We start from the raw sequence: 12,663 nt of genomic DNA, 5'->3' as shown, positions 1-12,663 counted from the left end.
ACAGCTACTAGGAATCAGCTGGTCTCTAATCTTCACCTGGATTCTGTAGATTGATTTACAGTCCTAATTGTACGCCTGCTTTGATGTCCACTATGCCTCTGTGACGTTTCAAGTTCATGCTCATGACTTCAGAGATAATATTGAAATGCTTGTTTTGCTGATCTAGAGAGGGGATCATGAGGAAAGAACAACAGAGTGGGACAGAAGTGGAAGTGGATTGGAATGTAAGGGGAGAGCTTTCAGGACAACTTTCTGAAAGTTTATGAAAAGACAGCTCTAGTCTGACTCTAAAATTTTGTTCAGTCTACATCATCCACATTCTCCTGGGTGAGAAAAGCTCACTTAGTCAACTTTGTGTACTAGGTTTCAATGAAGATTTAAAGATCCTGAGGCTTTTCTGATGTCCAGCCATATTGATTTGCTGTCCAGAGAGTTGCTGCTATATAATGCTCATAGTTGCTGGAGAGAGGAAACCTGTGCTTGGTAGCGTGTAACACTAAGCCCACAGTAGGACTGGATTTGGTTTCAGGTTGGATATGTCACATCAGAATTTCATGCTGTATCTTGAAAACAGCTGCAGTGGAATTTTTCCCAAGCTGTGTTACTTGACTGCTTCATTGTTGTATTTAAGTGAGCACTCTGCTGCGATGAGCTGAAACCAACTGCAGTTTCCAGTTCCATTTTACGAGATCAAAGTTCAAGACATGTTCATGCCATGAGAGGCTAGAGGGATGACAATAATGAGACTGAATGCTGGTTTTGTTTAGGGAGCAGGGCTTGTAGCCAGAGGTCTCTGGCTTAGTTGTGCTGGTTGCACAATTTATGTGGTTGTGGATAAGTCACTTTACTCTCTGTGCTTTTTTTTTTTCTTTTCATTTCCTACCTATAAAAATCAAGTTAATTCCTTGCCTTAATGTGGGAGTTGTGAGCATTTGTGAATGCTTTCATGAATCATAGTCTGTGAACGCTGGTATCCTAGAGCCATGTGAATAGCTTGCAAAGCTTTGATCACCTATAATTGTTAGAAGCTTCAACACTGTAAAATGGGAGCAAATGACTCATGTTCTGGAAATGAGATTTGAAATAAGGTTCATTTTGTATAATGTATAATGCCTGATGTTTGTAAAAACCCTTTCTGTAAAGACCTGCCAATGTTTTGCAAACATTATGGAAATGATTATTTCTGGTTGGGAGCTGGGATAAAATGTCCAAGCCAAGCCCTGCGGGTGCCCCATTAATTGATAATTAGGTTTTCACTATGTTGGGTTCTGTTGTGCTGATACAACTTCCCAGGCAGAAACAGGGGAAGTGCCGCATGGCTTGGACTGAATGAGCCCAAAGGGTCTTCAGCTTCTTCAACTGAAACTGAGACTTCTGAATTGAATTAAAAGCTGACTTTATTTTGCATGGTAGGAAATCCGACGCTTGCACCAGTACGTGAAGTTTGCTGTTCAGGATGTGAATGATGTTTTGGATTTGGAGTGGGATCGGCACCTGGAACAGAAGAGAAAGCAGAAGTAAGTAATTGAAATTGGAATACAGAACAACTGTAAGGAACATGTCAGTGTATTGGGCATTAGTGTCTAATCAACAGGCAAAAACCCTTTTCCATTTAACAGTATGATCTTTGTCAAGAGGGTCTAAGAATAAAGCTTGACTAAGACACCTAATGGGAGCTACAGGTTCAGACTATTTGTCTTTGTATGTGTTACAAGCTTGCTGCATCTCTGTGTACATCTTAAACAGTGCTTATAGGAAAAACTCTTAAGCTGCGTAGAAACCAAATGCATCTATTGGTGGTAGCTAATGAAATCTTTCCAATAAATAAAACATCTTGAAGTAAATGAGCTAAATGAATAAACTTGCAGCATATCCAGAGTAGGAACAGGCATTTGAGACAACCTGAACTGCTTTGGTGTTCAAATCAAACCATGTTCAACCTCATGGAGTTTAAGTAGCTAGAACCACTAAACTACTTTGTGTATGCATGCCTGCTTGTGGCCAGGTATAGAGAATGGTCCTTATCCCTGTCTCTTGATCTGATGTCTTAAGGCGCCTGATAGTTCCTGAGCGAGAGACTTTGTTTAACACCCTGGCTAATAACCGGGAAATAATCAATCAGCAGAGGAAGAGACTAAATCAGCTCGTGAACAGCCTGCAGCAGCTCCGACTGTATAATCAGACATCTCAGTGGAGTGTTCCCAGTGATACATCCTCTTTTAGCAATGCTCAAAGGTATGTGAAACGCGCGTTCCCGAGTGGTGCTGACACTCCTTCTCTCTTGCCCCCAGCAATGTGCAAGGGTGCATCCTCTAAAGAATGATGTTTTGTGGACATGATGTGGGAGGACAGGATGTCCTAAAAATCATACTAAACTATACCTAGGTAATACAGAAGCTCATTGGTTATATTCTGTGATACCCTGTTCGATGCTTGTCAGAAATTTCCCCTAAAAGTTATCGGTTTTTATAGTAAACAGGATAATAGAGTCTCCAGGCTGAGGTACTGCTGGTTGTCTGTCTGAAGTCAGGGGAAGAAGTGAATGGCTCCTAGAGTTTCCCAAATAAAGATACACATTTTTAAATAGCACAGTATCTAGAGGAGCCAATTGTTCTTCCAGATAAGCCAATGGTTCTAGTGGCTCCTTTGGCCCCATTTTGTTCCTGATTTGGTTGGTTTCTTTCTGCTGATCGTGGTTTTTCACTGTTCTGCCTTGTCCCAGTTTTGACAGTGACCTTGAAAGCCTGCGCAATGCCTTGATGAAAACTACTTTGGAATCACATGCCAAACCTCTGCCTAAAGTACCTGGTAATTTATTCTTTCTTCCTGGCATTCACACCATAAATATTAATTACTTTTTTTGACTTGCAATTTGATTATAGACTAATAACTGTCGTCTGTTTTCCAGCTAAATTATCCCCCGTGAAGCAGGCACAGTTGAGGAATTTCCTGGCGAAGAGGAAAACTCCACCAGTTAGATCTACAGCTCCAGGTAAACCTTCAGTTACCATAGAAGCATGAAATGCTTTCCAGAAGAGTGACTTACCTGCTGTGGGAAACAGTCCTGAAGTTAGCTTCTGGCTTGTCACTCCTCGACCCCTGCTTCTCATTTCCTGTTCCCCCATCTGCTCTCAGTAAGAAATTTCTTCAGTAACTGTCTTGTTGAAGGCTGCCTTTCCTGGCAGTTAAGAAGTCAAATCCTATCAATGCAGGATTAAACAAGCCAGTAAAAGAGCATCCTAAAATAGGGCATCTCTGTCTTGGCTGTTAGGCTGGATGGTTCCCTCAGTTTAATATACATACATGATTTTGTTTCTGATGTTGCAGCAAGTTTGTCCCGATCTGCCTTCTTGTCCACAAGATATTATGAAGATTTGGATGAAGTCAGTTCAACATCCTCAGTTTCCCAGTCGCTAGAGAATGATGATTCACAGGCAGTGGACCAAGAAGAAGAGGCTGCTCCAGTCCAAGTCCCTCGTCATGCTCCTGTAGTCCGTACTCCCTCTATCCAGCCTGGTTTGATGGCTCAGTCTCCGTCCTTTGGGAAACAGCACCTCTCCCTGGGTACTTTGAGTGAGTTGTTCTTGCAATATCTTCCTATTCTGCATGCATTCTTGTCGGTATCTTCAACCACTGTATCCATTGCCAGCACTTCAGGTCTTAGAGAAGTGAGATTACAGATTTACATTGCCGAGTTTCCAGAAGCAGTTAGCAGAGTGACATTGTAACTTCATGAATTTGAGCTAAAAGCACTAAAATATCTTGACTGTGTTTTTCTGGTAGCCTGTTTCTTTCAGATAGTATTGACCATAGGTAACACTGTCTTCCTTTAGTAATTTGCCTTAAGTGTATGCCATTATTTATTAAAGTACTGCCCAAAGACCAGGAAACTGAAGTACTACTGCATTTGGTTGGTGTGGGCAAGGTTAGGAGTTCTGAGCCCCGTGAGTCACAGTAAGAACTGTATTTGCATACACTCAGTTTTCCTTGTGCAAGAGAGGGGTTTTTTTTTGTCTCCAGCCAGAGAGAAAAATAAGGTGTCAGCAGAAGTGTCTGTAACAGCAAACTGAAAGTCACCTATGCATTGAAATGACAGCTATTGAGACTTACTTGCTAAATTCATTGGGATATACAGAAACTGCCAGGGACAGACTGTGTTGATTGTTTAAAAGGCCTGTGCGTCAGTCTTGTCAGGAGGAAGCTGTGTACTTAGAGGAACTGTAGTTCAGCAAAGGCTTTCAAGTCTCCTTGATTTGTAGAGATACAATGAACTGTAATATTTTTGTTCGTTTGTTTTTTAGTGCCTACGTCTTCAAACAGAATCATACCACAAGGGGCAGACAGTACAATGCTTGCCACAAAGACCGTGAAACATGGGGCCCCTGCTCCCACTGTCACTGTCCCAGCACCACAAGCAGCTGCTGCTGCAGCTCTGCGGAGGCAGATGGCTAACCAGTCCCCAGGTAAAAGGATGGCTAATTGTCCAAATGACCTCTGAGCAGTTGAATGTGGCTTTCATAGGAATTTAGTGCTTCCAAGGGAGAAGATTATCAAACAGAATGTGCCACAGATCTGTATTTGTTGCACCTCTGAGCTATCCAGTGCTTCTTTGTCTTCGTCCTTCCTGTAAGCTACTAGTACAGAATGCCTGAGAAACTCCCACCTCAGGTTTCTTTGTACCCCTTCTCATCTGTGAAGTGGCAGATATGTCAATGACTCTTAGGAGGTCCTGGCATAGCAGCTGATCTGTGTGCAAGAAACTCTTTTGGAGAGCAGAGAAAGGATGTCACAGGCCAATATTAATAACTCTTCATTATTTGCTATGCAATTAAATATCTGAATTGTAAAACAATTCTAATGAAAAGTTAACGGTGAACTATTGACTTAAGCCTTGGATCTGCTTGTAAGGTTTTTAGTTGATAGGGGAAAGGTTCCCCAATTTAAGCTGTTCTTTGGTTTTAAGCATTTCTCGGTGCTTCCCCAGTATTGCAGAGTCAGTGCAGAAAAGAAACAAAATTCAGTTACCGGTGGAGTAATTGGATTAGTTTATTTCCCTTGCCCAAGGAGAGCATAAGTGCAGAAAGTGGACTGCTGACATGAATTCTGGTAGAGGCTGGGGTGTAACTAGGCAGGTCATTTCTGGTAACCTAAAATGTTACAGCGTAGGTAAGGGAAAGCTTGTAAGAGTAATTGGATTTGGTCAGCTGACAAGGAAAATTGCACAACTCATAGAAAGCTGCTCACTTCTTTGGTGTCCTTATTGAGGGCTGACATATCAAACATTCTGGGCCAGATAAACCACATACCTTCTAGAAACTTGCATGGATTTCTTCTGGAGTTACTCATAGGCACTGTGTTGAATGAAATGCATAATATGGAGATCATCTTTACCTCTTTTTTATCTTTTTTCTTTTTTTCCTTAAAGCTGTAAGCACCTCCTTGACTGAATCAACTCTGAAGAACGTTCCTCAGGTGGTAAATGTGCGAGAACTCAAGACTGGTGCATTGACTCCGGCTGTCTCTGCTGTAATAGGGTGAGTGGGTGCTCCCCTTCTTTCTGGTAGCCTTCGGTAGCACTTGCAATAGAGCACATCTGCCAGTGGGGAGCAGTAGTAGTGTTTTACATAGCCTAACCATGGAAGGCCTAAGGTGGGTGCATTTAGAAGAGCGTCTTGTGTTTGTGGAATGAAAGGAAGAAATATTTTCTTTCCAGGTCATTCAAGGATTTGCTAATGGCTTGTCCTGAACAAACGATGAGACCAGTATTAACCTCCTTCTCCATTAGTCTGTGAAATGTGCTTTAGTGCATCCCCTCCTTTTGGGATCCAGCAGTTTCACTGCTAATACGTACTTTGAATCCAGTGTCTCCCCAGCCACTACTTCTGTTCTGCCTCTTTCTGTGAGGGAAGTGCATCCCTCTGTTGCTGAGTGTGGTCTGTGGCCTTAAGCTGTCCAGATGTCGTTCCTTCTACTGTATCATCCGCTACAGAGAGAACCTTCTCTGGAGCTATGCCTCTTCAGTCTGTTCCCAAATTCTCCCACTGGGGGAGGGAGAACTGCACTCTGGCTTTCCTGGAAACTTGTCTCAAATTTTTGTGACCAGAATTTTGTCTGAAGGGTTGGGTGTCAATAGGGGCCGATCACTTTGGAAAAATACAGAGCTGCAAGGCTGTCTTCCTCATGAGTAAATTGTGAATATTGCCTTCTGGTATTTAACCCTGAATTTATGAAGATTTCTTGTGAGTTAGCTGTAACATTTGGCTTTCTACTTCTCCGCCTCCTACAGACATCAGCCAGCTCAGCTCATTCCAGAGATTTCTGTCTTATCACCAGGCTCTGTCACCAGCCACAGAACCGGTCCTTTTCCCTGTTGTCGTAACAACCTTGGAACTGTCTTTGCTTGAAGTTCCCACTATTGCTTAAGACCAAGATAACACATGGCCGTTTCTGGGCTGGGGAGGCAAAGACTGAAAAGTCTGAGCAAAGTTGAGCCTACTCCATAAAGCAGGATAAACGCGCCATGTAAATCTGATGTAAGTCTGCATGGAGTTGCAAATGCTTTATCCATATAACTGTGGGCTATACATGCAGCTCCTGGAACAATTTCTGCTTCAATTTCACTTCTAGTTTTCATATATGTATGTATACTCTTCACTGTCAAATTAAAAAGGTGAAATTCCTTTGATGCAGCTTTTCAAAAAAGGGAAGAGTTTCACTCAGCTGCTGACCTTGAAATTTACTTCATGGTTTCTTCTGCATCGTAATTGGGAAACAGTTTGGGAACTTTTTACTATTTTATTTTCTTCTAAAAGTGATAAACTGAGACGGCGAAGAGCACTGCTACATCTTTTGAAAGTAAAATTTGGGAACAGCTCTGCTTGGGAAATTTTGCTAAAAGCAGTGTGATGACCGGGAAGAATTCTCCACCCTTTGTTTCATCAAAACTGATGAAAAAAGTAAAGAGTACTGGCTGTACATGGACAAGGACATGAGCGAGCAATACATACCTGAGACTGGTTTTCACCTGAACTGTAGTTAAAGATCTGTCTTACTTTCAAGTAGTTTTAGACTGGCAATATTGATTGATCTCTCTTAATTTATAGGGCACCAGCTAGCTTGATATCTTGAAGGCTTTTTACAGTCTTATTTTATAGCTGACTCATAAAAATGTACTCTTTAAAAATTCTACCCAAATGAACAGTGCCTGCCAGTCAGATTCAGCGCTAAAATAAAGCGCGTTCACCCAGAAAAGTTAATTCATCAGTTTTTGCTACTTCAGACATCCTGGCTCTCTTTTGCCGCCACAGCACACTCTTCGGGTTGTTAAGCAGTAATGATTTTTCAGCTGTTATCGGTTGTTCAATGGCCTGTGGCTACGTGCATTGGTGGTCCCAGTCCAGTTACTTATATATAGTTTTCAGCTGAAAAAAAACCCTTTCCACAACTGACGTCAGAACCAGTGTTTTTAATAGCCTTGTCAGAGAAGCTGTGGGTAAATTGATCTTGAGACTTTTCTGGGGAAAAGGTCCCACCCCATCATGAATTTCAGACTTTCAATTTTTTTCTTCTTTGTTCAGGGTTCATATGAACTTGAAATTTACAGCTATACCTTCCCAACATGGACTCTTTCCAGTGCTAATCTGAAGTTTTCCTTGGTTGCTTTACATTTTCTCCGGGCAGAGGGCAAATCCAGGCCATGCAATGTAGAGAGAGAGCGCTCATTGCTGGAAGGAAGGACTTACTAGTAAAGCAAAGCTGTTTAAGGCACAGAACCCCACCCGAGACCAAAAGGCTATGCAAAATCAGGGTTTCATGCGTGTCTCTCCTTCCTCTGTAATACAGTAGGAAATTTCTGTGAGTTGGCCTGTGACTGACCAAATAGTAAATGCAGTTTGGGAGGCCTCATGTTTCATGGGGTACATAACTTCTGATGCCCGGATTCACTTACTGTCTGGGATTTGCAGCCTCAGCCCTTTCTGTAGCATAGAGATTGCTTATCGCCTTAGGGAACACCCAGCCTGAGTCAAGATGGAAGGAGCCTGCTAGGGTAAGAGAAGGCTGGCCTTTGCCACCAAGAGACTGCAATAAGTGTTGAATTTAAGCTTCTGAAAGCTTCTGGGATTGGCCATTTAAGCTGCTGAACCTGGTGAGCCAGACTTGAGGAGATGCTAACACCAGATGGCTGCTCCCCAGTTACGGTGATTTGGTGTGTTAATGGCCTACAGCATGTAGGTAGGATGCTTCCCCCCAGGAGTAGCTGCCATTCTGCAGCAATTGTCTGTGGGCTCTGATGTACAATCTATTTCATGGTCAAAATTCCCAAACCTATAATGTAGATTGTACGTTAATTTTATCACAGTTCTTGCCATTATTTCGTTAGTGTTTATACTACGCTTCAAAGACATGAAGTTCTTCCACCCCCACCCCCAGATTTGTCTCCTTGCTCAGCATTTCTGAGAGTTGCATGTACTTGTCTGGGCTCCACACTATAAAGGAAGCTTCTTAAATTTGTTATCCGCTAGGCATAAAATTGTAATCCCCTTACCTGCTGATTTTTTTGTCAACTCCCTGTAAAATAGAAAGGCCTGACTCTCTTCAGAGAAAAGAGTGTGTGAGGAAGACTTGATCGTTTAAGTCTCGAGCTTTAAACACATTTGCAGACTTCCTTTGTTAAACATGGACGATTCATTTAAGAGGTTTATTCCCTAATCAGATTTGTTCGTTCGGAGTTGTGCGTGGAATCTTTAATAGCGGCAGTTGTTCAAGACTTCAGGAAGCTGTGCTTTTTGAGAGGCGAGGAAGTCCTCTTTTAGGTTAGTCATTCATTTAACATTTTAATTTTTCTTTTTAAGATCCTCTGTACCTCACTCTGCAGCCCAGGCAGTCCACCAAGTTTTGGCAACTGTTGCTACAAATCAAGCTAAACAGGTATCTTACAGAACCCTTTCCCTGGGCAATACTGTACATGGGCATGCTCAGCACAGTTTGGGGTTTAGTTATTGGTGAACGGGTAATCTAAAATCTCTTTTTCACAGCTTGTCCTGCGTTCTTGGCAAACCCATTTATTTATCTGTGACCTCGACAGTGTGGTGCCAGCCATGTCTTTGTTATGTCTTGCCTTTTCACTCATTTGAAGACTTGCAGCTTTCTAATGGTCACAGCCTTGCAGCAGTAAGGGCTGCAACTAACAACCAAGGAAACTATGTTAGATAGATACTCCTAAATTTCACACAAAAAAAAAAGCGCTGGGCGATTAAGGGAGAGTGTAGTTTACCTATCCTGTTATTCTACTGAAAACGTTTCTTATAGGTTGAGAAGCTGCTAAGTTTTATGCTCGCACATCAAAAAACATGCAGCAGTCTTTGTCCCTGGAATCATTGAGCTGTTGCCCATGGAGGCTTACTGGCCTCTGCAAGAGATTTGTTGAAAAAGTTCTAGTATTGACCCTGTATTTAAGTGTCAAGACATAATGGGACAAAGATTGAAGGGCACTTCTAAGTGCTTTGACCACCTTCCTCTAGTTGGTTCTTAAGTCACTGTATGACTCATAATGCCAGACCGAGGTCAGAAGGACCTTTGTTAATGGACAGACTGCACTGACCTGAAGTGGTGTTGTGTTTTCAGACGCCTCTAACAAGCTCACTTAAGGGACAGACTCCACCTTCCACTGTGTGTGCACCCTGTCCTATGGCATCTACAGCTGGTCCAACATCGTCTGGCAACAAAATCTCAGGTAAGTTGTCTTTAGTGGAGGTGGAAATGAGGCCTAGATGTCTCTTCCCACCTGTCAGGGTATGCAATCCAGAGAATGAAGACACTGAGGAAAAAAGATTTGCCTCCACTGCGAGGCTGATGTGCCCGTCTCGAGGGAGAGAATTTGAAAAACCAAGGTACAGAAGAGCAGGAGAGTGGTTTTGTATACAGCCCTGTGTTTTGTTTCTGTGCCTGCATCTAGAATTCAGTGACACAATTCCTTGTTCAGAGTGAACTCAGAACGTGGAATGCTTATGAGGAAATGTTGAAAGCACATCTAGCAAAGGCTACTGCGGTTTGACAGCATATCAAAGGCAGCCATCGCTGCCGTTTTGTTTTTTAAACATGAAAATCATGCTGTTTTTCAAAGTTTAAACATGCTGGTTTGATTTTTAAATATGCAGCACCACAGGAGTACCTGAACTAGCTTAAAATGAGCTAAATCAGGTTCAGTGTTGTACATTGAGCTGTATGACCAACTTCAAAGCCAGTTCAGATACTGTGATCAGTCACAAACAGTTTAGAAGCTTATAAGGAAAGGAATACTTAGTTTACATCATTCGGTGCAAATGGAGGAAGAGGAAACACTTAGGGAAGGAAGGAATTGATTTTTAATGTGTATTAGATAACAATGCTTGCATTGGACATGGTTTTATAAGCCTCTTGCATAAATGTGTGAAATCCATCTCTGTTGGTCTTCTGCCTTTAATCCGTGGATGTAGGTTGTCTCTGAGCCAGGGGTAAGAAGCAGTAAAAATAGCCAGGAATCATATTTGACTTGGCAAATGCTTCTCAAATTTTGGTTTATTGAAAATGTCAGCTTTTGAATTTGATAGCACTTCCTTTTTACTTGAAATGTTTTGATATGTTGATGAGAGATTTTACTAAGGATTTCTTCATTTTTATTGTTTAATTTTTATTGCAAGATGATGACACCTATCTTTGCTCTAATCTCATATATGTTACTGCCTTAATCTTTGAAATAATTCGTATGTTCTCTGACACTGTAGCAGTAGCAGGAATGCTTCTGTGTACAAATATCAGACGTGGTATAAGTGGCAAAAAGGCTTTGTTTCCAGTTGATAAAGCTGCAGGCTACACGTACAAACTATTCCTTCCTTTTCTGACAGTTGGATGACAAGATGCTTTTTTTTTTAGTAATGCTTGTTCTTGTAACTTACAGGACAAGGGACAGTAAAAACAGTTACAGCTGTGACATCATCTACAGTGACATCAGTACAAGCAACAACTGCACAGCTTAACAAAGCATTCTCGTTTTCTTCTGTGGGGTCTGTATGAATATTAAGATTTCTTTGTAGTTGATGTTAAATATGAGTGTTGGCTGTTACAGGAAGTGTTACCTACAAGCTGCATAATACTGTGAAATGGCGCCTGCAAATGTTAGATTGGGAGGGCAGGGGTCGCACCAGACTTATTGGAAGACCTTGTTTGTGGAAGCCTACCTGAGTGAGGTCCGCAGGTCTGCGAGAATTGCACACAATATTGTGTTGCTTTGAGGTTTTTCAGTCTGTAATTAATCAAGAGTAAATAATCACTGGCTTTTTAGGTTTATCTATAGTGGACTGTTGAACAAATCATACCCTATGTGTACTGGTATTTCTCATCATCAGCTGATGATTTGAGATTAGAGCAATATGACTGTGGTTAAAGCACCCACTCACGGTCTGATGCATTGGGTTCACTGACTGTCTTTGAGTGCACATCACATCTTATAGAATTGGAGAAGAACGTTTATGCTGTATCTTGTATGTTGGGGTTAAGGAAGAGCAAAATGAGTTAGTTTTAAAACATGTTCTTTATCTAGTGAACAAAGAGCAGTAGCAGGAAAACCATCCCATCAACTTGCTAGTTGTGCAGAGGCATATGAGAACGGACTTTGGCTTTTACAGCAGCAGGGGAAGAGGTTGATCACTGGGAGCTTCTGCTCCCAGAGAAGAGGAGGAAAGAACCTGAACATGGTGATATTAACACTTGTCACCTCTGAAGATGGATTCCAAGGAGAATGATGCTGCGTTTCCTAACCTGGGCATGCGTTATATGGGTTTCAAATGTTGGCAGACATTTGAGAGACAGAAGTTCAGGAATTCCTGATTAGGACTTGAAATTTGTGTTGATGGTCAAACTTGTTGAATTATTTTAGTACAACAGAAAAATTTCCATGTTTTGGCTTGAAAAGTAGTCTGTTCATGAAGGTGACTAGAGAGTCCCCATGCCATCTGGTGATTTCTGTTACATAACAGTAACACAAAGCAAGGTGCATGTTATGAACAGACAGTTATTCTGAAATCTCGCTTATGGAGTGTTTTTTCAGGATGACAAAAATATTTCTTTGATCATGTCCCTCTCCCCCAAACCCCAAACTCCTTAAATGATTGTTTGAAATTCTGCATGTTTATCTATCTAAAACTCAAGTGATTTTCTCTTTAGGAAATGGGTTACATTAAGTATTTCAGAACACCCATACTTTCAAATAGCTCATTTCTTTCAGTCTTAACCATTTCTCTGCAAGTTTGTCAAGTGTATGTTACCCAAACGGCTTGCTGTGCCTTTCAAAGGGCTAAAATAGTCCTTTTACAAGATGGAAATTCAGATTCAAAAAGCAAACAAACCCTGCCTTTGTCCCAGGCTGCAGTGCCTCAGTCTGTGAACCATATGCTAAATACAGTGCCGTTGTCAGTGATGTCTTGGTTACATGGCCTGACTTCTGTATCAGCAGCTGGTGGTTGAGAATCAGAGAAAACTTAAAAAGCCTCAGGAATGAAGGTCTCTGGAGGACCCCAGTGCTTATTATGAAAGATCACAGCAGTTTTTGCAAGACAGACTATTTTCAGTGTGAAATAGTCATTAAAACTTTTAACTTCTGGCTTGCTGTGAGTGATCTCCTTTTTG

At 41.7% G+C, this 12,663-nt stretch overlaps 1 protein-coding gene across 5 annotated transcripts in view; it reads left to right on the top strand.

The window, feature by feature from the left end:
• Positions 1-12,663, top strand: part of NUP214 (nucleoporin 214) — a 45,151-nt gene that overhangs the window by 15,502 nt on the left and 16,986 nt on the right. For all 5 annotated transcript variants that reach the window (XM_064469219.1, XM_064469218.1, XM_064469216.1 and 2 more), the window contains exons 18-27: positions 1,414-1,517; positions 2,053-2,235; positions 2,723-2,808; positions 2,909-2,992; positions 3,328-3,573; positions 4,302-4,463; positions 5,426-5,534; positions 8,853-8,928; positions 9,625-9,733; positions 10,937-11,042. In XM_064469219.1, the coding sequence (XP_064325289.1) occupies positions 1,414-1,517; positions 2,053-2,235; positions 2,723-2,808; positions 2,909-2,992; positions 3,328-3,573; positions 4,302-4,463; positions 5,426-5,534; positions 8,853-8,928; positions 9,625-9,733; positions 10,937-11,042 (1,265 nt within the window). The remainder of the gene's footprint in view (positions 1-1,413; positions 1,518-2,052; positions 2,236-2,722; positions 2,809-2,908; positions 2,993-3,327; positions 3,574-4,301; positions 4,464-5,425; positions 5,535-8,852; positions 8,929-9,624; positions 9,734-10,936; positions 11,043-12,663) is intronic.

Source organism: Phalacrocorax carbo, chromosome 18 (genome assembly GCF_963921805.1).
Source record: "Phalacrocorax carbo chromosome 18, bPhaCar2.1, whole genome shotgun sequence".
NCBI classification, from domain to species: Eukaryota; Metazoa; Chordata; class Aves; order Suliformes; family Phalacrocoracidae; genus Phalacrocorax; species Phalacrocorax carbo.
Note: the sequence above shows the minus strand (reverse complement) of the source record. Positions and strands in the feature narration are given on the sequence as shown.